Source organism: Varanus komodoensis, unplaced genomic scaffold (genome assembly GCF_004798865.1).
Source record: "Varanus komodoensis strain SLA01 unplaced genomic scaffold, ASM479886v1 scaffold32, whole genome shotgun sequence".
NCBI lineage: Eukaryota > Metazoa > Chordata > Lepidosauria > Squamata > Varanidae > Varanus > Varanus komodoensis.
Window position 1 is genome coordinate 17,137,122 of NW_025335798.1, and position 24,425 is coordinate 17,161,546.

General features: G+C 42.8%; 1 protein-coding gene across 1 annotated transcript; it reads right to left on the reverse strand.

The window, feature by feature from the left end:
- Positions 1 to 89: 89 nt before the first annotated feature.
- On the reverse strand, positions 90 to 19,000 carry MCM6 (minichromosome maintenance complex component 6). The gene is made up of 17 exons (XM_044438448.1): positions 18,870 to 19,000; positions 17,078 to 17,224; positions 16,064 to 16,174; positions 14,871 to 15,120; positions 13,236 to 13,401; positions 12,623 to 12,768; positions 11,730 to 11,880; positions 10,403 to 10,544; positions 9,105 to 9,246; positions 8,892 to 8,999; positions 8,029 to 8,184; positions 6,361 to 6,489; positions 5,362 to 5,523; positions 4,279 to 4,414; positions 2,409 to 2,567; positions 1,179 to 1,318; positions 90 to 559 (listed from the first exon to the last, which is right to left on the reverse strand). The coding sequence occupies exons 1-17, from the start codon at positions 18,983 to 18,985 to the stop codon at positions 446 to 448; spliced, it is 2,475 nt and encodes an 824-aa protein (XP_044294383.1). The 5' UTR covers positions 18,986 to 19,000; the 3' UTR covers positions 90 to 445.
- Between the last annotated feature and the right edge of the window lie 5,425 nt (positions 19,001 to 24,425).

The window sequence follows — 24,425 nt, forward strand, 5'->3', positions numbered from 1 at the left end:
CTTTTGAGACCCTAACCCTATACAAGCCCATTAAAGTGAAAATTGGGTTTATTTCAGTATTCAGCAAGAAAAACACATAATTCTGAACATTATATAGACAAGTCTTTATTTAGCACAAAGGTGGTGAAGGGTGGGGGAATCTACAGATAAGTTCATGCTATTGAAGAATTGTGCAAGACGTTCTCCTAAGTAAAATACAGAAGAAGCATTAAGATAAGTCAGCTTCTTTTTAAACTGCTTTAAAAGTTGCATGACTCCCTTGTCTGGGAAGAATGTAGACACTTATCTCTATAAAAAGATTATTACAAAGACAAGGTGGATGAATTCTGTGACAAAGCTCTCTGGGGTGAGCCGGCTATGTACAGTGGCGATGCTGATAGCAACTCTGGCAAGAGGCCCCAGCAGGAAAATGGATATGCTGATCCTGTAGCACTGCTTCTAATCCCTAGTCTTCTAGCAGGTAGTTAGGATTAACGACGAGATAAGGGTCTTCATCAAAACTCTGTCCTTCTGTTGAGTCTTTCAATCCTGTCTGGGTGAGCTCAATTAAAATGTGGTCCTGAAACAGAGAATTCTCAACTCAGGCATGTTTTACAAGGTGTAGGCCCTACACAGCAGAATCCCTATGTCAAACATACTTTCTTTAAAGTAAGATGCCACCACTTTAAACTGGATTTGCTTCCAAAAGGGTAAGACTGTAGCCTTAATTACAATCAATACCGTGTTCTCTTACTTCTTTGCCACAATGCTATGCATGCAGAGCATCTATGAAAAGGCAACCATATTTTGGGGCCAGAATAGGTAGAACTGCTTAGCAGAAGTGAACATAACCATCAGCCTAAGCAAGGAATCTAGCGCTGTCTACTCAGATCCAAGTCCTTCTGGGTTTAATCAGATGTATTCCCTGGTTAGTGTGCATTTGACTGAAACCCTATTTATGTTTACCTCAGTAACTTGCAATTGTATGCATCCCTACTAAGGAGTAAGACCATTTAACTTGGTGGCACCTGCTTCAGAATTAATATGCTTCAGGTCATAGGATTAAACTAATTATCTAGATAATATCATCCTCAAATATCTAGACCAATAAACTCTATTTGTTGTATTTACATCAGTCTTCCCCCAAGGCAGTGAACTTTTGGCTTCAAAAAGAACCTGTGACAAATAGTTATACATACATAGTGTGTAAGACGATGGATAACTTTTTCTATTATTTTCTTTTTATTGATGAGTTCTTCTTCAGAATCTATTTCTGATTCAATTTCCTTTAAGTACCAGTTGATAATCTCACTCTTTTTTAAGGAGGAATCATCATCTTCTGCAAGCAAAGCAGGAGGGGAGATGGACACAATTTTATTATGACTCCAAAAGTGCTTCATATGTATATAGTATATAAATAATCTTTAGAACTACCTTGTAAATAAGGTCATTTTTAATGCAAAGATTGCAATATTCTCTTAGCCTCACCCAATCTTGAAAGAATGTTTGAGAAGAGGGAAGAGATACATTTACATTTTTAATTAACATGCCAGGAACACCCTGGTCTTGAGCTGTTTCTTCACATGTGAACCAAAAACTTGTTCATCGTTAAACAACCCAAAGGTGATCTTATGATTACCTGTGGTTTGTTGTTGGATGTTCTGTGGCTTCCAGGTTTGCACTATGCAATCATGCAGAAACAGGGCTGGTTCTTTGGTTGCTTGCAACTGAAATAAGCGAACATGCAACTCACACGGGCCCCTTGTTCTTGGTAGTTTAACAACCCAGGAATTGCTGCTTTCACATGCAGAACAGTTCTAGCTCAGTGTTTACATATAAATGCCTAGAACTGCCAGCCATCTACAAAAGCACTGCTTATTCAAGGCATGTAAGAAATCCAGACATAATGCTGCATTAGGACTCTTACAGTTGTTGTTTTCTCTAAAGTACAATAGTTTTGTGCATCCTTTCAAATAGCTTTCATCTCATTGTTTTAGCAGAGCCATCATTATAACTGTCACCATGATTTTCTATTGTTATACTCCTCCTGGGCTCCCCTAGGAGGACAGTTCCCTATCTGGGCCTCCAGATAATGCTGGCTTACTGGCCAGGATGACTGGGAATTATGGGACTTACCATCCAACATCTGAAGACAGAAGGTTGGGAACTACTGCTTTAAATTGATCTGAAACATCCACAGAGTTAAAAAACATGTGCTTGATCTGTTTCTGTTAATTTCCCCAAGTCTCCACAAGGTACCAATACTCCAGGGCAAGTGGCGATGGTGAACATGTGATGAGACGGATGTGCTCCACTCACAGTCAGATGTACTCTCCTGTTTCCTATGTGCTCCACTTCTCGCATGAAGGAACACGTGCTGAAAGTGGGGCCCTGACAGGTCTTCTGAGGCAGGCTAACTTGGCACTTACCATCTTCAGATTTCCTTAAGTGCATCACAATGAGGTTGGAGATCTTGCGGTATTCAGGGAAACTGAGCCTCAGGGAAGGCTTCGGCACCGAATCTTTGCTCAAGCCTTCTGTGTGCCCGTCGCCACCATTCACCAAGCCATTCACGGTTTCTCCATCGCCTGGAAAGCAGTGACAGTTTTGTAGCCATTGGAGGCCAGGGGAGAGAACAGAAGGCCGCAGGAGAAGCAGGTCGTGCAATGAAACGTCTCTTCGACGCACTCAAACTAGCACCCAATTTTTGCTAATGTAGAGTGGGTTGCCTGTCACTCTGTCAACTGACCACTGCTTTAGATTTTTGTTACCTTCCTGCACCTTGGGGTGACCAGGAGTCCAATTATCCAATTAGTAAAACCAAGTATTTTGCTACTTAAAACCGCTGTATGGACTGGAGAATAATGGACATTCATTTGCCTTTTTGTTATGGAATATTTTCAGAAGTGAGGGTGCAATTACATTTTCTGTGGTTTCTTTCTGCAACCATAAGGATTAGAAACCATGCTTATTTGAAAGCCAAGACTCTGTTTGCTCCGAAATAAGCTCTAGTATGTTCCAACAAGATCCTCTCAGGTGTATGTGCTCCGAAATAAGCTCTAGTATGTTCCAACAAGATCCTCCCAGGTGTATGTGCTCCGAAATAAGCTCTAGTATGTTCCAACAAGATCCTCCCAGGTATATGGGTACGGCCTCAAGCCATAGACTGCTCACAGCAAGGCTTACTTGGAGGCTCACTACAGAATACAGCATGTCAAACTTCAAAACCCAGGCCCCTAAAAAAGTTTTTTTGAAAGAAAAAGCTTTTCACCTAGCAACCAAAGGCCAGGTGCCAAGCGGAGAATGCCACAAGCCCACCACCAGATCCTACTGGAAGGGATACATGGAAACATTTATTATTTAAAAGTCTACCTCAGTGGTTTAAGAGTTTAAATCACTGAGATATACCACAGAGGTTTGAACCACTGAGCCAGTGAGCTTGTCAATCGAAAGGTCGGCAGTTTGAATCTGTGCAACGGGGTGAGCCCCTGTTGCTTTGTCCCAGCTCCTGCCATCCTAGCAGTTCGAACGCATGCGATAAATAGGTATCACTTTGGTGGGAAGGTGCACTTTGGTGTTTAGTCATGCTGGCCACATGCCCACGGAAACCGTCAGCAGACAAGGCTGGCTCCCTCGGCTAAGAAATGGAGATGAGCACCACCCCCTAGAGTCAGACACGACTGGACTTCAGGGAAACCTTTACCTTTGCCTAAAATATTTACATGCTGCCTATTCCACCAATGGAATCCCTAGGTGGCTCACAATTCTTCAGATAGTCAGGGCCTAGCGCTGTAGGGCAGTCTTCTCCAAGCTGGTGCCCGGCTGACAATGTGGAACAACTCCCATCATCCCAGCCATCAGCCGTGTTTGCTGGAGCTAATTGGAGCTGTAGACCAAAACGTGTGGAAGGCACTAGGTTGGGGAAGATTGGTGCATGGCTTTTAAAACAGTCTTCTGGCTTGGTTAGGCCACTGGACAGCGTAGCCTGATGCTTACATTCTGGTTCAGTATTTAAGGAGCTGAGCAGCAGAGCTCTGTCCTGGGCAAGGCAGGGAAAAGACCTGGATGGAATTGAACAGTATCCAGGCTGGAGAGCCAAATCACATAATCCCATGTGAAATGAAGGGAGTTGACCCCGTTAGTCACCTTCTTCCACCAAATCACACCTGAAAACAAACATGCCCTAAGAAGAATTTATTATTGAGGTTGGAGATTTCGATCTTGCCTTTTAGGCACGAGTTTGTGAAGAAGCTATGAAGCGGAACCAGGTAATTCAGAACTCATTTGAGAACTACCCACCAACGACTCCGTCCTGGGCCTCAGGCTCTTCCATAGGTTGTTCTTCATCTTGCTCTAAATTGATGTCTGGAGTTTCAACTCGGATGATAGATTTGTTCAATAACCTGAAAGCTTCCTTCACATGTTTTGGATGAACCTTGTAAGAACATTTAAAAAGAAGAGTTAATTTTCTCCTGAAAAAACATCATTCATTTTCAATATACCTATTACAGGTAAAGCACAAGAAAAACAAATAGCTCTGAGGGTTTACTTTCCGAATAATCTTCCCTGAAGGAACAGAATACAATATAAAAATCAAGAACAATCTACAAATGAAAGATACACAAAAATGATTAAAAATTTCATGAGGAAGCTGGTGGAAGAAAACACAAGCTTGAATTAAAAACAACTCAGTACCAAGCAGGTTAAAGATGTGTGCGTAGCACAAAATTTGCAACAAGCTAGACTTAAATTTCATCCTTTCATCTTTAAGAGTTACATGGGGATATCTGTTTTTACCAGAAGTAGAATTAAATAAGGGGTGTTAGACCACTTAACATTTTAATAAGGTAACAGAGGCTTTTCATTTCAAGCTACCGGAAGCAGCAATGCATGGGGCATCCAGTTTGGGGGCAGGAATCTGTTGGTTTTCTTACTTTCCAGACTCTGGCCCACTTCCTCTCTGCTCAAAGACTGGCTCATGCCGAGTGTTCACATGGGCGTCTGGCAGGAAGTGAGTCTGAGCAAGCCTGTGAGGCCAGCTTGTGCACGACTGCCTGCGCCCCATTGTGTCGGCAGAGTTCTGCTTTCCCACACATGGCTTTGTGTACTTTGTGCAAAGTATTGGAGGACTTGATCTCCGCTCAGCTTGCTTCCGGGCCAGGGCTGAGTGTGGGAAAGAAGGGTGAGTGCAAGAGAGCCGGAGTCGGACGTGCATGTTGCATCCCTAATTGCAAGCTGCTGTACGCTGCAACAAATAACTGGTAAGCCTTTCCCAATGCTTTATTGATATGGACTTAATGTTTTAGAGGGGAAAAACAGTTAGGAACAGCTACATGGTCAAGCTCCAGTCACGCCCAAGGCTACTCCATCCAAAGCGGCTACCTCATCACAGCAGTGCATCCGGGCCATGGCTTCCGACAGTCGAATCATGCTCTCCAGCTGTCGTACTGTGATTCTCCATGAGGATTTTGTAATGCCAGAGCCATCCCTCTGGCGTAAGCGCTTATACTGCGCAACTATAAAATCTTCTGACTCTTTAGAAATCTATTGGACAAATTAAGAAAAAAAATGTTAAATATAGTAGAGCTCCGTAACACTTCCTACTTAGATGGGAAGAGTCAATTTCCACTTCAAAGGTGATTAATTATAAAGCCCACCTATAAAGCCCTCAACGGCTTGGGACCTGGCTATCTAAAGGAGCGTTTGTGTCCATATATGCCCTCCTGCCCCTTGGGATCAGTGGCAGAGGCCCTCCTCCAGGAACCCTCCGTGAAAGATATTAGGAGGGTGAGCACCCGGAGGAGAGCCTTCTCTGAGGTGGCGCCCCATCTATGGAATGCACTCCCCAGAGAGGTCCGCCTGGTGCCGTCGCTATTTGTTTTTCTGCACCAGGCCAAGACCTTTTTATTTAAACGTTATTTTAATTATTAATTGATTTATGGGGTTTTATAGTGTTTTAAGGTTAATTGTGTGTGTTGGCTCTCTTTTGTAAGCCGCCCCGAGGCTTTTTGCGACTGGGGCAGCATAGAAATGTTTTAAATAAATAAATAAATAACTAAATAAAATGATGGCTAGATATGGATTCCTCATCACATTCACTGTAACAACTTGCCTGTAATTTATTAGGTTTCCATAGAGACAGTTGGTCCCATCGTACACTTGCTGGATCAAGGAACAGAAACTCTTAGCATTTCAGCAACTCCAAACCGTCCCTTTATTAATGCCGTGGAGGCAGACAGCACTGGCATTCGATCCCAATAAGCTCATCATGCTAGTCAGTCAGCGGGAGAGCACGCTCTGCTCAGGCCACACCTAAAGCCGCTGCTCTAACTTTGTATCCCCCTGCGCTCAAACTGAAGCAAGATTGAACATTTCCATTACCTTGGGTTTAAATTGTCTGGCAAAGAGAAGGTACCTTCGGATATCATCCAACGTGTAAATACGATCAATGGATTCTTCTATTCTAGAATGAAGATCCACAATGCGCCTTGCAATGGCATAATCTGTAACCTGAGGAGGAGAGGTTTCAGTTAGAATTGGCTGACCTTAAGTTTTAATTACAGGGCAATCTTGCTTGATCTTGATGAATCAGCATGCTCTGGCACTGGTGCCTCAGATACATCCAAAGCAATGTGGTGCTGCTGCCAGAAGAGCAGGAGTGGGGGAGGACAGCACTCTCCTCCCTGCCTTCCAGGTCCCTTCGGGCAGGGGGACCTATTTCCTTTCTACAGCCTGCAATGGAAGGGAAATTCTCCAGGCCAGCATGAGAGTCGGGGTAAATATTTAGCCATGTTGGCAGGGCCTGGAAGGGCTTTGGATTCAAAGGAGCCCCCATCCCAGAGACTGCCTTCATGACCCCCAGCCTGCACTCCTTTTACCTTCCTCGCCTGGGAGGTAATGGCTGCAGATTTCCATGGCAGCTGGGAGGAGAAATCTGAGGTTAGATTAGGATTGCAGCCTCAAACAATAGATTACTGCCTGCTGTTTCAGTAATCGCTTTGGCAGCAACTTCAACAAATGTGGGTGGGTTACAAGCCAGAGTCTGCCTCGGGTATGGGTTCTCACTGATTCACGGATTCTTGTGCACAGTAATGTAGGCACACTAAGAAACCTAGGTTTCTTAACCACCAACAACCCACCATTTGTTGCTGGATTGTGAACTGTGGGTTGTTTGTAGCTAACAATCTATGGTTCATTAGCATGACTGGGTTCACACAACACAAAAACCTGCAACTGAACAACAAACCAAACTCAATCTGTACTTTAGCTTGTCATGTTGTGCAAACGAGTTCATTTGGTTTTATGATGTTCTCTTTACACCTCTAAACGGGACACAAATCTCTCACTACTGTTAGTGCTGTTAAAAGCAATTTTAGGCTAGCATTTTTTAAAAGGGCAATATAATGTTCCTGCTTACTAGCTTCCAAATCCAACTCCATAAGATTGACTTCTAAGAATTTAAGGAAGCTTATAAACGTTGCTATCTCCTTCCTCTGCTTTGCAGCCATGTTTGGTGCGATTCCCCGTATCTGGATAGTTCAGCTAGTCCTGCTGTTATCATCCATTTCAGGGCCCCAAGTGGTAGCAGGGGAGAGGTGGGCCAAGAAGCTTTCCTTCTATGGATTTCCTTATCTTTGGATCCAAGTCATCCCTGCTGCACATCCGCCTTCTCTAGCCAGGTATCTTTTGGACCAGTTCCTTTCAGCCCCACACAGTACAGCCAGTGATTAGGACTGCTGGGAATTTTAATCCAAAACAGCCAGAGAGCTTCAGTGGTGCTACATTGTTGGCTGCTGAAGAAATACCAGCTCAGGCAAGGCTCTGCCCTCTCTATATGCACCATTAGGTAAGCAGTGAGCAGAACTGACCGAAAGGCAGAGAGCTCATGAAGAAACAATTTCTCACATGATCTCTGCCTTCCCCAACCAGAGGGGAAAAGCATGGACCACTACTAGAAGCCTTCTCAGACATCGACAGCATTCTAAGAGTTAGAGCGTGCCTATCCTTGAATTAGAATTGCACTATATGTAGTTGTAGGTTATGGTTTACCTCATTGCATTCATCCACAAGAATGAAGAAGAGATCAAATCTAGACATGATGGGGGCTGATAGGTTTATGTTCTGTTTCAAAGACTTTGCTCTGTCATAATGTCCACCAACCGGGTTAGCTGCTGCCAAAATAGAGGTTCTGGCATTCAATGTAGCCTGATGATAAAGAAAAGGTTTTTCTAAGCAAGTAGACCAAGTTATGTGAAGAAAAATAATTGAGGAGGAATTTGAGGAAAACAAAGACAAACAATCGAGGATGCTTTCAACAGTATTTAGAATCTACTCGATCAACTATTCCAAAAATAGGAAACTTAAATTTTGGGAACAAAACAGGCACAAAAATAGAAGTTACTATTTAAATCCAGAATCCTGTAGTAACAGAAGGTTAAGCCACTGACTTCACTTTAATTGTGCACACTTAACTGGATGCATGACTGCATCCTCATCCTTACTTGGAGTTCAGTGGCGCTTACTCAGAATAAGTGCTCACAGAACTGCAGTCTAAATGTACAAGGACTTTCATGACCAGATGCACATTCAGTCACACACACGAACTACAGTGATAGCTTTCCTGCAAAAATGCCTACTTTATCATAAACAGTGAGAGCTTAATTTTGAGTTAGAGTTGCAGAAGACAAAAATTCTGTTCTGGATTTGGATAGTGGGACTCACCCTCTTCTATCTAGGAATGCTTTAACACAAGAGAGGTTCCTGAGTTTTTTGGATGGAATAAAACTTATTGACAAGTCATGGTCCTAGTGGACCAGGAAGCAAGTCAAAAGATTACTGGACAAGTTGATAACATATTTAATATTCTAATTCAACACATAATTTCTATAAAGACAAGCAATGCAACCGTTTACCTTGACTCCTGCTTTAGTAATGGATATAGTCTGTTGTTCCATTGCTTCGTGAATGGCAACTTGATCTCTCATATCCATTTTGTCAAATTCATCAATGCAACACACTCCCTAAAGAAAAAAGCAGGTGCAAGACTCATAAATTCCTCATTCCATACCAGGAAAACAAAAAGAGACCACTGAAAACGGTTTAGTCCTGCCACTTGGATAACATACATTATCTGCCAACATTAGAGCTCCAGCTTCAATGACAAATTCATAGGACTCTTCATCTTTCACGACAGCAGCTGTTAAGCCAGCCGCACTGGAGGCCTTTCCGCTGGTATATACAGCTCGGGGGCTGAATTCCTCCACATGCCTGTTGGGTCAATGAATAAGTTATTTAACAAGTCACGCTGGAAAGCTTACGAAAGAGACACAACAACCCCATGGTAATCTGAAGATATGAGAGCTCTGAACAACTTCTCATGCAATTGCGAGCAGTGCGCAAGAAGGCTCTCTTAAGTGACCAGGGAAGGAGGTTCATCAGAGTTGGTATCTAATGCATCAACCACTAGTACAGCATCTCTAGACGAATGAGACGGACGTTTGGGGAATACGTCCACGACTGGCAGTGAACAGCGGTAAGACAGCATCTGCCCTGCAGCAAGCAGACCACACAAGGAACACCAAGGGCTGGGGCCAGAACCCACCCGCTCGCCCTTCTTCTGGTGGGAGCGAGCTTTCTTCTTTGTATTAAGGTCGCCATTCTAACCACCGGTTGCCCTCTGGCCTTCATTCTGCACCAATATATTCTGCACCAAATTTCCTCTCCATCCAACTTTCTTACAAACTTTACACTTGCATCAATAGCTATTAAAATGTACTATCAGGAACTCATATTGATGCCAATGTCTGTAACCCCCTCCCAACAAGCTACCTTTAAAAAAAATGCAGTTCACTTGAGAATCATTTCAGCGGTTCCCATGGCTCTAGAATACGGGTCCTCAAACTAAGGCTCATGGGCCGAATCCGGCCCACCATGTCCTTTTAACCAGCCCACCCCACAGGCTTTGCACTCGCTGGGTGCACAGGCAGGCACACGGCTTGCTCGCGAGGTCATTTTGGACTAGCTTGGAGAAAACGATCTCCCCGTGAGCAAATCAGTGCCTCGTCCTGCACGCCTCCCCCTTGTCCCCGCCTTGCCTTGTGCACGCGTGTGTGCACACCCCGCCCCCACACCAGCCCACGCCCTCCCGCTGGCACCACCTTGGTGGCCTGCACCCACTGCTGGGACCTGTCAACTGGCCCCCTGTTCAAAAAGTTTGAGGACCCCTGCTCTAGAATTGCATGCTGTGATCTCTGTGCCATATTATAAGAACACACGACACATCCAATGTCTCCTTACCTCAGCAACTGAATGCAAGCATTTACAGCTCCCTATAAATTAGTTCATCCCGCACATGCAGCACCACCCACCCACCTAGCCACAGTAACGATGCAGTGACCTATGTGAACGGTTAAGAGAAACTTACTTAAGAAACTGACTCTTGGAGGTACTTGGATCCCCGACGATACAGACGTTGATGTCGCCACGCAATGAAGTGCCTTCTCCTGTTGTTTTAGGAACTCCACCAAACAGCATGAGTAGAATCCCTCGTTTCACTTCGTCATTACCTGCACCACAATAAATAATAGTAAAGAACATGAAAATTTCCCCAGGGCTCAAATTTAGGGTTAAGCCTATGAAATGAATACAAGAGATCTTATATGGTAGCTGCTGTGTTGGTGGCTTTAAACAGTCCTTCAAAACTCAACCAGGCTTCCTCAGTAACCAAGTCAGCTTTGCAGTGCAACCCTATGCACGCTTAGGAAACTGTAGGGTTTTTTCCTATCTGAATGTGCATGGGGTTGTGCTCTAAATCTGACAAGCTCCTGTTCTCACTGAAAAGCATCAGCCATGGGCTTGCCCACGGCAATGTCTCCAAAACTTACTACTTCATCACCTCTAACATGGTACTGAAGAGGACCAAAGGACATTGGATTGGATCCAGACTGCCTCTTCTAGAACAGAAGTGCTCTTTCTCTTTGTGGAAGGGACTGAAAACTAGTGAAGAGAAAGCTGCTATTCTTTGAGACCCTGTTCCCCCTGCAGGTCCTTCCCATGATGTCCTAGCAGATCCCTCATTCACCAACAGGAGCTTTTTAGGGGACAAAGGGGGAAGAAGGGAATGACAAACATTTGCACCCACCCTGCTGCAGTGCATGCTTGCGTGAAGAGAGCTCCACTCAGTGAACTCTGGACTCAGCTTACTGTCTCTAAAACAGACCTAAGTCAAAAGATGACTGCAGCTCAAAATAATGTATGTTGACTGCTGACCTTTAAAATGCAGACAGCAGGAATCAGCCATTTTGCATAATCTGTGAATCAAAGTTCAAGCCTATCATCTGTGATTAGGGTACATGGGTTACTGGATAAGGAGATACAGGTGATAAAGCCTGCATTCATGCAGCAATATTCTGTATTTGCTACCTGCAACAAGTGGATCTCTTGTACACGATCCCGTAAGAATATACATACAAGCAGTAGTACATATATGCACACAGAACTGGAGAAAAGGAGGGGTAAAAAATCCTAAATGCATGGAGATTTTGTCTACAGTCTCTTACTCTCTGGGTACAAAACAACCATCATTAGGAAAAACAACCAGAAACCAAATTCACTGTTCTGATCTCTCATGTTCAGAAGGATAACAAACCTTTATTCAAGGGAATAACAGAGGATTTTAATTCATTTGAACGCTTCCAACTGACCTAAGATAATACTAGTTACTGAAACATGACCCCACAATTAGCTCTTACCATGTATGGTAGGGAAGAGACTGGTACAAAGGTTGTGATAAAGGTTTTTATCCTGGCTCATTTCAAATACTTTTTCCCACTCTTTCACAGACATCTGGTTTTTAATGCTTTCTGCAGTTTGTTCTTCATCTCGGAGTTCCTTTCCACCAAACTGAAATGAAGTTAGGGAGGGAGAAATATGAGAACGCAAAATAAACCATTAAAATGAAAATAAAATGGAGGAAAGTGCATCAGTTGAAGCATTTGGCAGAGTCTGCAAGACGGACTGTGTCCATAATTAGAACATATAGGGTTACTTTTAGGAGATAAGAGTTATCTTATCGCCCATATCACATGTATATGGGCGAATATTTTCTGCTTTAAATTGAAGCAGAAAGCTGGCAGGTAAGGGAACAAACTTCTAGCCCGAAATTCTTCCTGCTGTGATAGTTTTTGCACAGGAAGCATCCACAAAAGTGTTCTCCCAGATGCAGAAACACACGGATCATTCCTCCACCTTATTCTGTCACTTTAGGTAAGTGGCAAATGGCAAAGTTGGTAGGTGGCACTGCAACCTTAGCTTGCTACTGACAAGTTCCAACACAGAACTACCTAGGGGATCAATTTTGGAAAGTAAGAGACAGACGGAAAATCTTGGAATGAGAAGGGCTTTTTAAATTGTAATTAAACACATCTGTAGTGAATTCTCAGTTCAGAATGCTAATGATGTGTGTGAAGATGGTTTTGTAAACAGCGAGAAAAATGCAAGCAGAATTGGCAGAATGTCAGGTAATTAAAGATGGCAAAATGCTATAAGCATGAGCTATAATGTTCCATAACGGGATACAGTGAAATCCCACCACCATTTTCTTCAGCAAGGATTTTCAAATCCATCTTCCCTTAATAAGGCTTACCCTTGGGTTTGTTGGTGCAACGTAACATGCCAGAAAGACCAATTTGTAGGATAACTCTCTGACCCCAAGCGCACGGAGTCCTCTGATACCTTCAGTTTCATAGCCTTCTTTCCCACTCACTCGAGAACCAGTTTCTGCCCTTACACCTATTAAGGGAAGACCAGTTTAGGTTCTGCTCCAGGTCATGTTCAGTCTATGCAACTGAAAAAGCAGGAAATACAGCTGTCCTGTGAAGACACTGGTGGGAATGGCACAGTTGAATGTCAAACCTATTTGCAGGCACGTAAACATCACAGAGAGCTTCCCCTTCCCCTCAATGTTCTGGGGCAGTCTTAGGGGACCCAGCATCCTCCCAATGTTTTGAATTTTGGCTCTTAGCATTCTTGATCGAGCTAGCTGGAGCTGATGGGATTTTAAGTCCCAAATTTTTGGAAGGCACCAGGATCAGCAAAGTTGAACTACAAGACTTGGATGGGGGGTGGGTTGCACATAAAGTTGCAACTGCAACTTTTATGCCATTTCAACCTCTCGCTCAAGAAGCCCGTGAAGCATGCCTTTTCTGAAAATGCAGCTGGTCTCGAATGCTGCATTGCTCTGAGTAACGCCCACCGACCTGGGGTGGAGAGCTGGGCTACATCAGGCACAACAATGAGCGATCCTGTGAAGTCACACTTGTCACCGGCCTGCGCTGATTCTACAGCTTCTGCACGCAAGATCACTTCGACACTGCGAGGAATGCTCCCTCGGGGCAACTCGGCCTGTGTCTCCTGAATACGAACCTAATGAGAGGACAAAAACAAAATATCAAACTTGAAGAGGTTAACAGTGCAGCCCAAAGCTTTCTCCTGTGTGAACTCGAAAATAAGACTGTGTTCCTAAATATCAGCTTTTATTTTTGTAGGGGTGTGCAGAATTTTTAACAGCATTAAGCTTCCAGAGGCCCGGGTCAATATTCTGTGTACCAGGGGTGTTTCAAACCATGAATGACATCAATCATAAACATCTAAACTTCCCCGCAAGGCAAAGGGCAAGCCCCACAAGGAACACTCTCAGAAAAGCAAGATTCTTTCTACCGTATTGGCAGTGACAGGAAAAAAGGGAAGATGAACTGGGCATAGGAAAGCGCTATTAAAAGCTGAGAAACAGTCTCTGACACAAAAATATGCTGCCGAACACAACTCTGACCTTTATAAGTTTATATTAAAAACAGATTTTGTTGATTCCTTTCTTCTTCCTTATATGCTGACAGTATTTTATAATGTGATCCTATGTCTTTGTGTACAGCAATAATTTAAATGTAGTTCACAATGACCAACTAAGAACTGGATCTAGAATTAATGTCCACGGCAGCCTTCCCCAACCTAGCATGTGAAGGATTTGTCAGACTACAATCCCCATCATTCTCAGAAAGGATGTTCACCTTTTTGGCTGTGGTTGATGGACACCGTAGTCCAACACATCCAGAACATGCTGGGATGGGGAATGCTGGGCCTTGAGGCTAAACCAGAAGTTGGTCTCTGGAGGCTGCAACAGCCTTCCAGATGTTTTGGAATTCATCTCCCATCAATCCCAGCCAGCGTGGCCAATGAAGAATAATGTCTGTAGCCTTAACCATGTGGCAGTTGTATGCTTGGTATGCTTTCCAACATAGAAATGGAACAAAAACGGCAACATTTGCTATTTATGTAAGTAGCAAACATTACCAAATTGTCCAGTTATGCACTAGAGATACAGAACTTGTTCACTTGACGCTAAGTCACATTTGTTGTTATATTAGCCAGCCTTTAAGCACAGGCCTACAACTACTCTCTTCATCCTCTGTTACTCTCATCCTTCCACTGTAGTTTCTAGTTTATTCAGAATAGGCAAATTATTTATTTGCCACCCAAACCAACACTGAAGGCACAATCTCAGTTTGTCAGTTCAAACAAAAGGGCAAACTGTAGTTTGTGCCAAACCAGGAATGAAGAAAAGAAACCACAAGGCCTGATTGACTTGGGGTGGGGCGGGGGGGGGATGGAGTTGCTTTAAGTAAAGCTGAGAATTTTTACAGCCTTGATCATATGGTATTAAACCATGGCTTAGTTTGATATCTGAACCACCCTACCCCAAGAAACCTGATACTAACAGAGTATCAGACAATAGAGTAACAGACAATAGACTGCAGAGTATTAACAGAGTGCTCTGCAATCTATTGTCTATTACAGTCTAAAGCAAGTGGAAATTCTAAACACAATTCCTGAATTACCTTTTGAAAGTCAACAAATCGGGATTTGTTGGTGTCAAGGAGGAACCGTCTCCTATTGGCACAGACTGGATTTCTGCAGATGTTCGGCTGTGTATACTTGAACTGCTGCTCCACATCTTTTATTACTGTTTGGCAATCCAGGCAGAGGAAGGTTCCACTTACAAGTTCAGGGTGAACTGGGTGGGTTCGGACCACCTGCCCACTAATGCGCATGAGGGATCCAATTCGAGCTGAGGTCATTTCTCGGATTCTGTTTAGAGAACAAAGTTAAACTTAAAAGCAATTCAGTCTGGAAAACCATGATTCGAAAAATCCAACAGTGATTACATGGGCCATTATAGGCTATTATTGTTATGGAAAGCTATCACTGGCAAGTACAAGCTGTTCTGAAGCTAAGAACAAGTACCTGCTCTGTTCACAGTAGTTAGATCTGCAAGCCAATCTATACAGGCATGTTGTTATCTATAACATCTAAGAAAAATACATAATGGGGAAGTTCTAAGGAATTAAATGGCTGATTTTCCGTCACGTTCCACCTAATGTTTAGATTATCATGCTGAATAAGATATTGCTGAAATCTTGTAAACATTTCAGGTGGAAATAACAACAATACACAGCTAAGAAAGTATTATTTGGCAACCCAGCAAATAATTTAAGAAAAAATTTACTATACTATAGCAAAGCCTTAAGCAGTCTTTTCCATAGCTCTCTATCAAGAAAAGCTTCCCTCCATGTGCCTAAGGGCACATTCATGCTGGAATTTCTTGCACTCTTTCTCTAGCTTCTTACAAATGCCCTCAAGATGCTTTAGATTGCAATCCCTATCATTTCAGGCCAACATAATGGGAGCTGATGTCTAACAACTTAGAAGGTACTAGGTTGGGAAAGACTGCTTGAGAGCAACACCAAAGAATGCAGTTCCTGAGAAGAAAACCTGTCACAGTAGCAGGTGACACTACTTCTCCCACCTATACACAGTTTAATATGCCCCTATGACTGGAATGGCAGCATAATTTACATGAGCATTCTGTGTTCTGCAAAGTCAGAAGTGCTAACTAAATTCCCTTGACTTGTGAACAAGACTCGATGCAGAGTACCCTCCAAACTGAACTGCAGTTTCCTTGCTATGCTGCATGCCTGGATCTTTACTATGCCAATTTATTTCAGTGTTCAGCATTATCCAAGTCTCTTACTTGTGCCTTGTAGGCAGGTCTTGGAAAGCAACGTAGAAGTCCTTGTTGGGAACAGTGTTTCCATGATCTCTGGCAAAAGCTTTTACAGCTCGACACAAGAAAGGATAGACTCTGAAAAACAATAGAGAATTTTAGTGATGTAAAACTTAGTATCTTCAAGACCAAACCAGATGTGTTTCACAACAAAGCCTCAATACACTTTGACATATGTTGAAATATACAGCAATATTAATGTAAAGAAAACAAAAAAGACACACAGAATTGTTTCTATCTTTGTCCCCCATGCCCAAGGCTTCAAATCTCATTTCTGTTATACCTAATTTTGGGAACAATATTTGGCTCAAATTCAAAGGTACTTTGTTTGTTTTGACATTATTTCATATACTTGAACACAACTATATACTGTTCTCAACCATACATTACATATACATTAATGAATGAGACTCAGTATGGCATGATGGTTAGTGTTGGACTGGGAACCCAGTAGATCCAGGTTTTACTCCTCAATCAGCCATAAAGCTCACTGTGTGACCTTGGGCTAGTTGATTTGAGGATAAGATGGGGTGGAAGAGGACTATGTTAGCCACACTGCATGAAGAACAAAGGCAAGGTATAAATGTAATATAGTAAGAATGGTTTTCCCACAAGAACACCAGATAGTTCCCAAATGGTACTCTGAGTAGCAAAACTAGCTCCAAATGTACCACCTCACAGGAGGTGGAGGTGCTTCAGGTATTGCTCCCCAGATTTTGAAAGACGACAGCTGCGATACCTTCCATGCCAATCCCATTATGCTATCTGAAAAAGTAGCAACGGAACATGGAGTGGTTCACACATTCCCAATATATACACCATGGATGACAAACCTCTTTGATCTTCCAGCAAATAAATTTATATAATTCCTTAATACTGCTGACAACTATTTTAGCAAGAGGATAAAAAGCCTAATGCTCGCAACAACAACCTGCAATTCTATAAAGCATGTTTACTCAAACAAGCCCTGGACATTCTTACCGATAAAACTCTTCTTGGACTGTGGTAGCAAGCTGCTGATTAAACTGCTCCAGATCTATGAAGCTTACAGTTAATGTGTTTCTCTCTGGGCGGATCAGCTCCTCTGCATCTCGCAAATATTTAATTTCTCCATCGCTGTTCTGAAATCTGAACATGGCAGGGGACAGATTTACAGAAATATTTCTCAATAAGCAACTGCAGCCAAGTATTACCCTTGACCCCCAGGTTATCCATAGAAGCCCCCTTTCAGTTGCCCCCTCATTTTGAGGCTCAGGGGCTAGTTTTGATGGTGGTCCCCCATCTCTGGAATGAACTTTCAAAAGAAGCTTGCCAGGTATTCACATTGTTTTTATTTCAGTGCCAGACCGAGACTGTGTTTTCCCAGGCTTTTAAAGTTTGTCAGTATTTTCAAAACTCTAAGATCACTGTCTTAGTTATTTTAAACCCTGCAGTGAGATTTCAATGTTTATACCTGATGATAATTTTAGTTTTAGTATTTGTGCTGCATTAGCATGTTTATTCATTGTACATTGTTCACTATTTCCTATTGGGATTTTTGTGGATATTTGTAGAACGATTATGTTTTGACTGATATGATATATTGAATATTTTATTGATGAAGTAAAAATAATACAAAGTTCATAAGGTTGTAAGATGTATCACTTATATAATTTCATGCTTAGATCAAACTCATTTCCTCAGAACTGGTGCTGAGGCCAAAGAAATCATGCTCTATCTTAATAACTCTCTCAGAAGTTTCTTAAGAACATCTGCCACTACAACCTCATGTAAACTTTGCAGAACAGTCCTGTGCATGCTGATTCAGATACTAGCAAGTTCCATTAAATTTTATTCCTTGATACACATCCATAAGATTGAATAGCCTGGGTCCCAGCTACACAGCCCAACCCTTATGCATACTTACTCAGAAGTAAGCCTCAGTCCAAGTGTTGTAATAGTGGCTGTGAGTTAGAAGTAAAAAAGACAGGATCTGTCTGTTAAAAAGATTCTCTGCAACTCTAAAAACTGTTAAGCTCCTTTAGAAACAGAGACTTAGTCACACTGCTGTTTCCAGCACCACTTTGAGCTTTCTTGAACCACTGTTATCTGACCTTCATGGATTTGCAATGCTTTTTTTATGCACTTCCTTTCTATTAAGATTGTTTTCAAATTGTTATTGTATGCAACTCAAACAACTTTCAATCTGGGGCAGCATAACTCCAGCACGATTATTGTTTATTATTATTCTATTATCAAGTCTTATAATAAAGAACGCAGTTACTATTAAAGCCACTGTTTCAGTCTGTCCTCCAGATGTTATAGACCATGCCTCCCAGCATTCCTGGCTACTGGTTAGGCCTGCTGGGAGCTGAAGTACAAAACATCTGGAAGGCACTGGCGCCCGAAGCACAATGGCAGGAGATGAAGAACACTGGAACTTTTTTCCCTGCTCCCCAGGCTAAGAAAAGACACACCAGTCTTATGCAAGTCACCAATTTCGCCGGGGCTGAAGATTTAAGTGAGGCTAAGACTGCAGCTTTTCAGCACTAGCCAATCCTGAGCATCAGCCATACTAAGTGGGAATGATGGGAGTTGCAATCCAACGTATCTGAGGACCAGGTTGGGGAATACTCCTACTCATGTCCACTCAGAAGAAATCCCATCGAGTTCAATGGGGCTTACGCCCGCGTAAGCACACACCAGTCCCGTGCTTTCGCCCGGGGGAGGGGTGCGAGAGGGGAAGACAACATACGACCCGGCCGCCCCGCTTCGTCCTGCGGTTGGCACTCACTCTTCGAGAAAGTCCTGGAACAGCTTCTGGCACTTCTCGGCCACTTCATCGCGGATCTGCCTGAGCGCGCCCGCCGCCGCCGCCAAGCCGGCGTCGCCCGCCGCCGCCAGGTCCATCGCGTCTCCCCTGCGAGTCCGGCCCAGGCGAAGGAGGAATTCGCGCCACCGGCGAGCCCCGCGTGGCTGCGCCAGCCAATCACGAGCCGCAAACGCAGACACCCCTCCCCCTCCCGCGACTTCCCCGGATCGCTTTTTCGCGCCAAATGAGACGCGAGGAAGAGGAAATAGGAAGTGGGCGGGAGGAGCGCGCTGTTAAAGGGGAGCGCAGGGAGTCGGAGGCGAGAATCAGCGGTGGGGTGGTGTCTTTAAGATGAAAAGGAACGGTCGTTGTGGCTAGACAGCCCGGTGTGCGTTTAGACAGCACGGAACCAAATAAACAAGCAAAACTTCCCAGTATTCTCTAGCGTGCCTTTAGTGGAAGCCAGTTGAAATTGGTACGGAGGAATTCTTTCCGGCATGCCTATTCGAAAGTGAGCCATATTTACTTCAGTAGAACTTACTCCCTGGTACCCAAGTCTAGGATTACAGATTTAAATCCGCAGATAAAAAAGTTGTGCTTCAACTTGAGGATTTTTCTTCCCGGCCTGTGACTAACAGAACTATGGCCGATACGTGATCGTTTTGTTTTGTCCTTTAGTGAGCCACCTAAGCCAAGTTAAATATGCCTAAAATACTTCTATCTGTATCGAGCAGACCTATTATTATTATTATTATTATTATTATTATCATTATTATTATAACATTTCTATGCCGCCCCTTGCCGAAACTTCGGGGCGGCTTACAACACGATAAAATACAATGAAATACAATAGCACATAATAAATTACCATTAAATACAAAATACAAAAAATACATTGATTTACAAATATAAGATTAAAATTATCAGTATAAATTAAGTAAATAAAAATATAGGGCAGGTACAGTTAACTTACTGAAGTTTTCTCTACCTTTTGTTAGTCTTCCATGCTTTTAAAACTGCATGACAGGCAGGAATTCACAGGCAAACGTTTCTGCACGTGGAGATGAACTTCACTTGAAGTCAAGCTGCAGTTAAAAGAGCTGACATCCCTGTATTGGTTGTAAATAGGATAAAGTGACCATAAATAAAACGTTATCAGGAACTGCATTAAGTTCACGCCGAACTGACCAGCAGAAATTTGCACTTTAACCTACAATTTCAGACTTTATCAGCTTGCTGAGCAGCACCTGAACTAGCATAAGATCAGAGATCAAACATAGTTTAAGACCTAAGGGGATTGGAGTTCCTTAAATCTTTCTAGTGCCAGATGTTAAACTCCTTGGCTATTATGCATCAGTAGATATGTTTCTCTTCCACTGAAGATTTTGTAAAGAGGAAAAGTGGAATAAAAGTCTAGAATGACTAGGATTCAGCATTTCAGCATTACAACTGATAACCTTTTATCAGTTGACTGTGTTGTTAAAAAATTTATGTTCACAGATTAAGGTGGATGGCTGACAAACATACTCAGATGTATAATATGCTGATCCTGCAAAGGGAACAGTGTATCATGGGTCATAGTGGGCAAAATATTATGTAATATTTAAAGGATGGCAGCATAAAAATGTACAAGCACTTGGTATATACAACCATTTTAAAAGCAACATGTACTTTACTGCTCTTACTGTTGTATATCTCCTAGCCAATGTTTTCATACAAAACAGAAGGTAGTTTTAGCTTTGACAATTGCACTTTCACAGGTAATTATTTCATGTGAACATTTCCAGACCATGTGACCTTAAGGTCTGGCGATGTTCCACTGATTTGTTAATCAAGAGATGGTGGGTATCTTTACACAAGGGTTTTGTTCAGTTATGCTATCTTCAGGATTGAACACAGGGCTCTCACTAGAGGCTAACATAATGCCAGGTAATGTTTTAAGCCCTTTTATGTGTGGATGGGGCTTCCCACATACATTGTCAGGCAAGCACAGTGTAACTTTACACTGGCAGGAAAGTCACAGGGCTACTCCCCTTTTCCCCTTCTGAAGAACCCAGCAGCTGTGACTGAGCTGAGGGTAGTTGTATTTGCCGTATAGTGCAAATACAATTTTAGAAACTGAGCCACCTCTTTATTCCACTTCAGCTGCGTGCTGTACAAGGTATCCTGTACATCAATTTACAGGATCCTTTACAAGGATTGTATCCTGTTTGATCCTGGTTTTTTCATAGAAGTAAAGCTTTCCAAGGTATCCTGGAAAAGCTTAACATCTTTCTCTACTTTCCCTGTTCTTTCCCTTTTGTGTGTGTTAGGTTAGATTGCTATGGGGTTTTCCCAGTATTGTGCCATTTCTCAACCAGATACTCTTTTATCAGGAGGGAGGGAGGATTTGCAGGGTGATTTCCCTCCACCCAAAAGCAAGTAAGTACACCATCTCCCACCCTCCCCAACCCCAAGATTCACTTGTTAAGCCATTGAAATTAACAGTTTTCTTTAGAATAGACGTAGATTTCAACTAGTTCCTTGAGCAAGAGGACAAAAGCAGCAATCAGGAGGCCTTAAAAAGGCATGGCAAACTTTATTTTTTTCAGAGGAGGAGCCTTTGCAAGGCAGAGAGGGGTTATATGGATGGAGCAAGAGGTGGGAATACAACTGAAGTGCCTTGAATGCCCTTGCATCCTTCCTTCCGCTTGTCTCCCTATTTCTTTTGTCCCAAATGTGTAGCAGATGGAGGACTTCTTTCCTGACTCCCCCCACCCCCCGTGGTGCAATGGAATCAGCCATGCAGAAGAAACAGGGGGTCTAGGAAAAGGAAAGATCTGTCAGAGTCTGCTGCAGCCACGCAGAGCAGCAGTGGCAGAACGGCTCAGGGCAGCACGTGCAAAGTGGGGCTGAGCCTCACAGTGCTCCCACGGCCTTGTCACTGCTGACACCAAAACCACATCCCCAACATTCCACCTCCCAAAGCATAGCAGAACATCCCATAGTGACTAAAGTACCCTGGAGACTGGTGGTGGGTTCAAAGGGATGCTAAAAATTATTCTGCATTTTCCCCAGAGAAAAACATGGGGGAAGCAGCTAAAAACTGTGGGACAACTGTTGGGGGAGAATGACATGAGGAAAATGCCCAGCAAACTTCCATGAGTGAGGATCATGAGTGTCCCATAAATGCCTCATGCAGAGAAGCCCCATGTCTGGCCTGGCTTTATGATGTGAAGTTCCTCCCACATCCTGGGCCTGTTTATGTCAGAAGAATACAATATTATAATGAAGAGCTAGTCAGTTAAGTAGAATCTATTCTGCATAACTATGGGCATCATGTTTTCTGCAGAAATGGCTTTTCCATTTTATACATGCAAGATGGAAAAGACACTCTCTTCTAGTAAGCAGAAGTATAGTGTTGGAGGGAATTTTGACATGTACTAGAAGAATCTAATGCATGTGAATTGAGAAGATGTACCATAGTAGGTAAGGCTGCTATGTATGTTTCTGATAATTCAGATCCATATATGGAATATAGCTGAACCTAAGCATTATCGGTTACCATGAACTGCTAATATTATGTATTTTGCTTTGATTGGAACACATATTATGCATATTTTGCTATAAATACCACTGTCAGCGAACAATTTGAAGAGACATTCCTTTGCTGTGCCTCCTGTTCTGCAGATCATGTAATTCTTGTTTTGTCTAATAAATCTGTTTTATATTTGGGTTTTTCTTTAGTTGGACCAAACCAGGCAAAGAATTTCCTCTCCTCCAGGGACCCTCTTTTCCCTGACAACAGCTGTTATAGGCAGGGACTAAAGCCTGCTGTAAAGTATGCATTTCAGATTGTTAGAAGACTATGCCTTATCATCCATGTTGAGTAGACATGTGAGCCCAGAGCACTTCACACAGGATGGTTTAAAGGCAACAAACATGCTAACAGTACGCAGTTTGATCTAGGGGCTGTTGTGTCATTGTGGGAATCATTGTGGGTTTGTGGCAAACCTCTTTTGCTACTCTTGACAAGCTTGCCCAGGCCACCGCCAATGGCAGCTGCCCTAGAACTTTGAACACATAAATAGCCCAAAATGGCCGGATTCAGACATCACGCTAACAAGTTATGGAGTTCTTGCAAACTGGAAATGGCTTGTATATATCCCCAAACATCATCAGTGGATTAACCCAGTGTTTACCAGCGTGCTACAACTATGTGTGAATAGCAGCGTCTTTCACTTAAACCTCATTCCATGGCCTTACGTAGTCTTCCTCAATCTGGTACTCCCCAGATATCTCAGACTACAACTCCTAGCACTCCCTCCTCCCGCACCAGACAGCGAGGAAATTGTAGTTGCAGCATACCAGGTTTGGGAAGAGTGTCTTATATTTTTATGCAGAATGTCTAACATACATCAGTGGGCATGGGGATACTAGCAGGAAAAAGTAGACAACACGCAAGTCAACCCACCCATGGTGGAGGCGGTAACACAGCAGCCATGGTACAGCCTCTTATCAAATTACCTATTCTCCAAACATGCATGTGTGATGATTATCATGCCATCTGTATACATGGTGCTTTAAAAGAAACAAGTCCCTGATTTGAGGATTTTACCATTTTAAATCACACACAGAAAACTGAAGTCAAGAATGGGTGAAGAAGAAAACAGTTGTTTCAGTTACACATGCATAGGTTTGATTACAGACTTAATTGTAGTGGGACATGTGAACAAAGGTGAAAAACTTCATAGAATCACATGTGCACATCACATGAAGTTCCTTTGTGTACTACACTGGAGCACATTAAAAATGCTCCCTTTTCATTGACAAAGCAAGACCACAGCATCAGGGTAATGTATAATTGGTCATCCAAGCTTGTGATTTAGATCCAGGTGTCCTTTTCTACTGAAGTCAATTAAGGTGGGGAAGCTGAAAGCTTTATCCATGTGGTATTGCAAGAGGATGTGGAGAAGCACGTTTCCGGGAGAATTAAATTATTATTAGTCACATCTACATTTCAGTCTTCTTCTAAGGAATTTGGATAGTGTATGTAAGGGATCATCTCATTTTTATCTTCAAAAACCCTGAGAGTTCAGCTGAGAGGCAGACTAGTCATTAAGGTCATACAGCAAGCTTCAGGTTAATTATGTGCTACATAAAATTACTTGCCAAGATGGAAAACCAACATGCTATGGAGTCACGGGGTGTAATTTGAACAAAGGTGTAAGCACCAGACAAAACGCAGAATTTCTGAATAACTACTACACCACAGAGCTGCTTGTTAACAACTTACTGGTTTAAAAACCAATAGGTTGTCACTCATGAACACGTGTGGTGCCTGCAGTCTGCCCACCTTTTTCTAATCTTACCCCATGATGCACAATCAGTTCTTTTGTAGGTTGTGGAATGTGACAAAACCCCCCACACCAACTGGTTGTTAGGAACGAGAGATTAACCTTGCCACATACCGTGAGTAATCCAATTATTTGTTGTGCAAAAAAGGCAGAAATTGTTAAACCAATGAGTTGTTATATGAGAGGAAAAAGACACAAAATA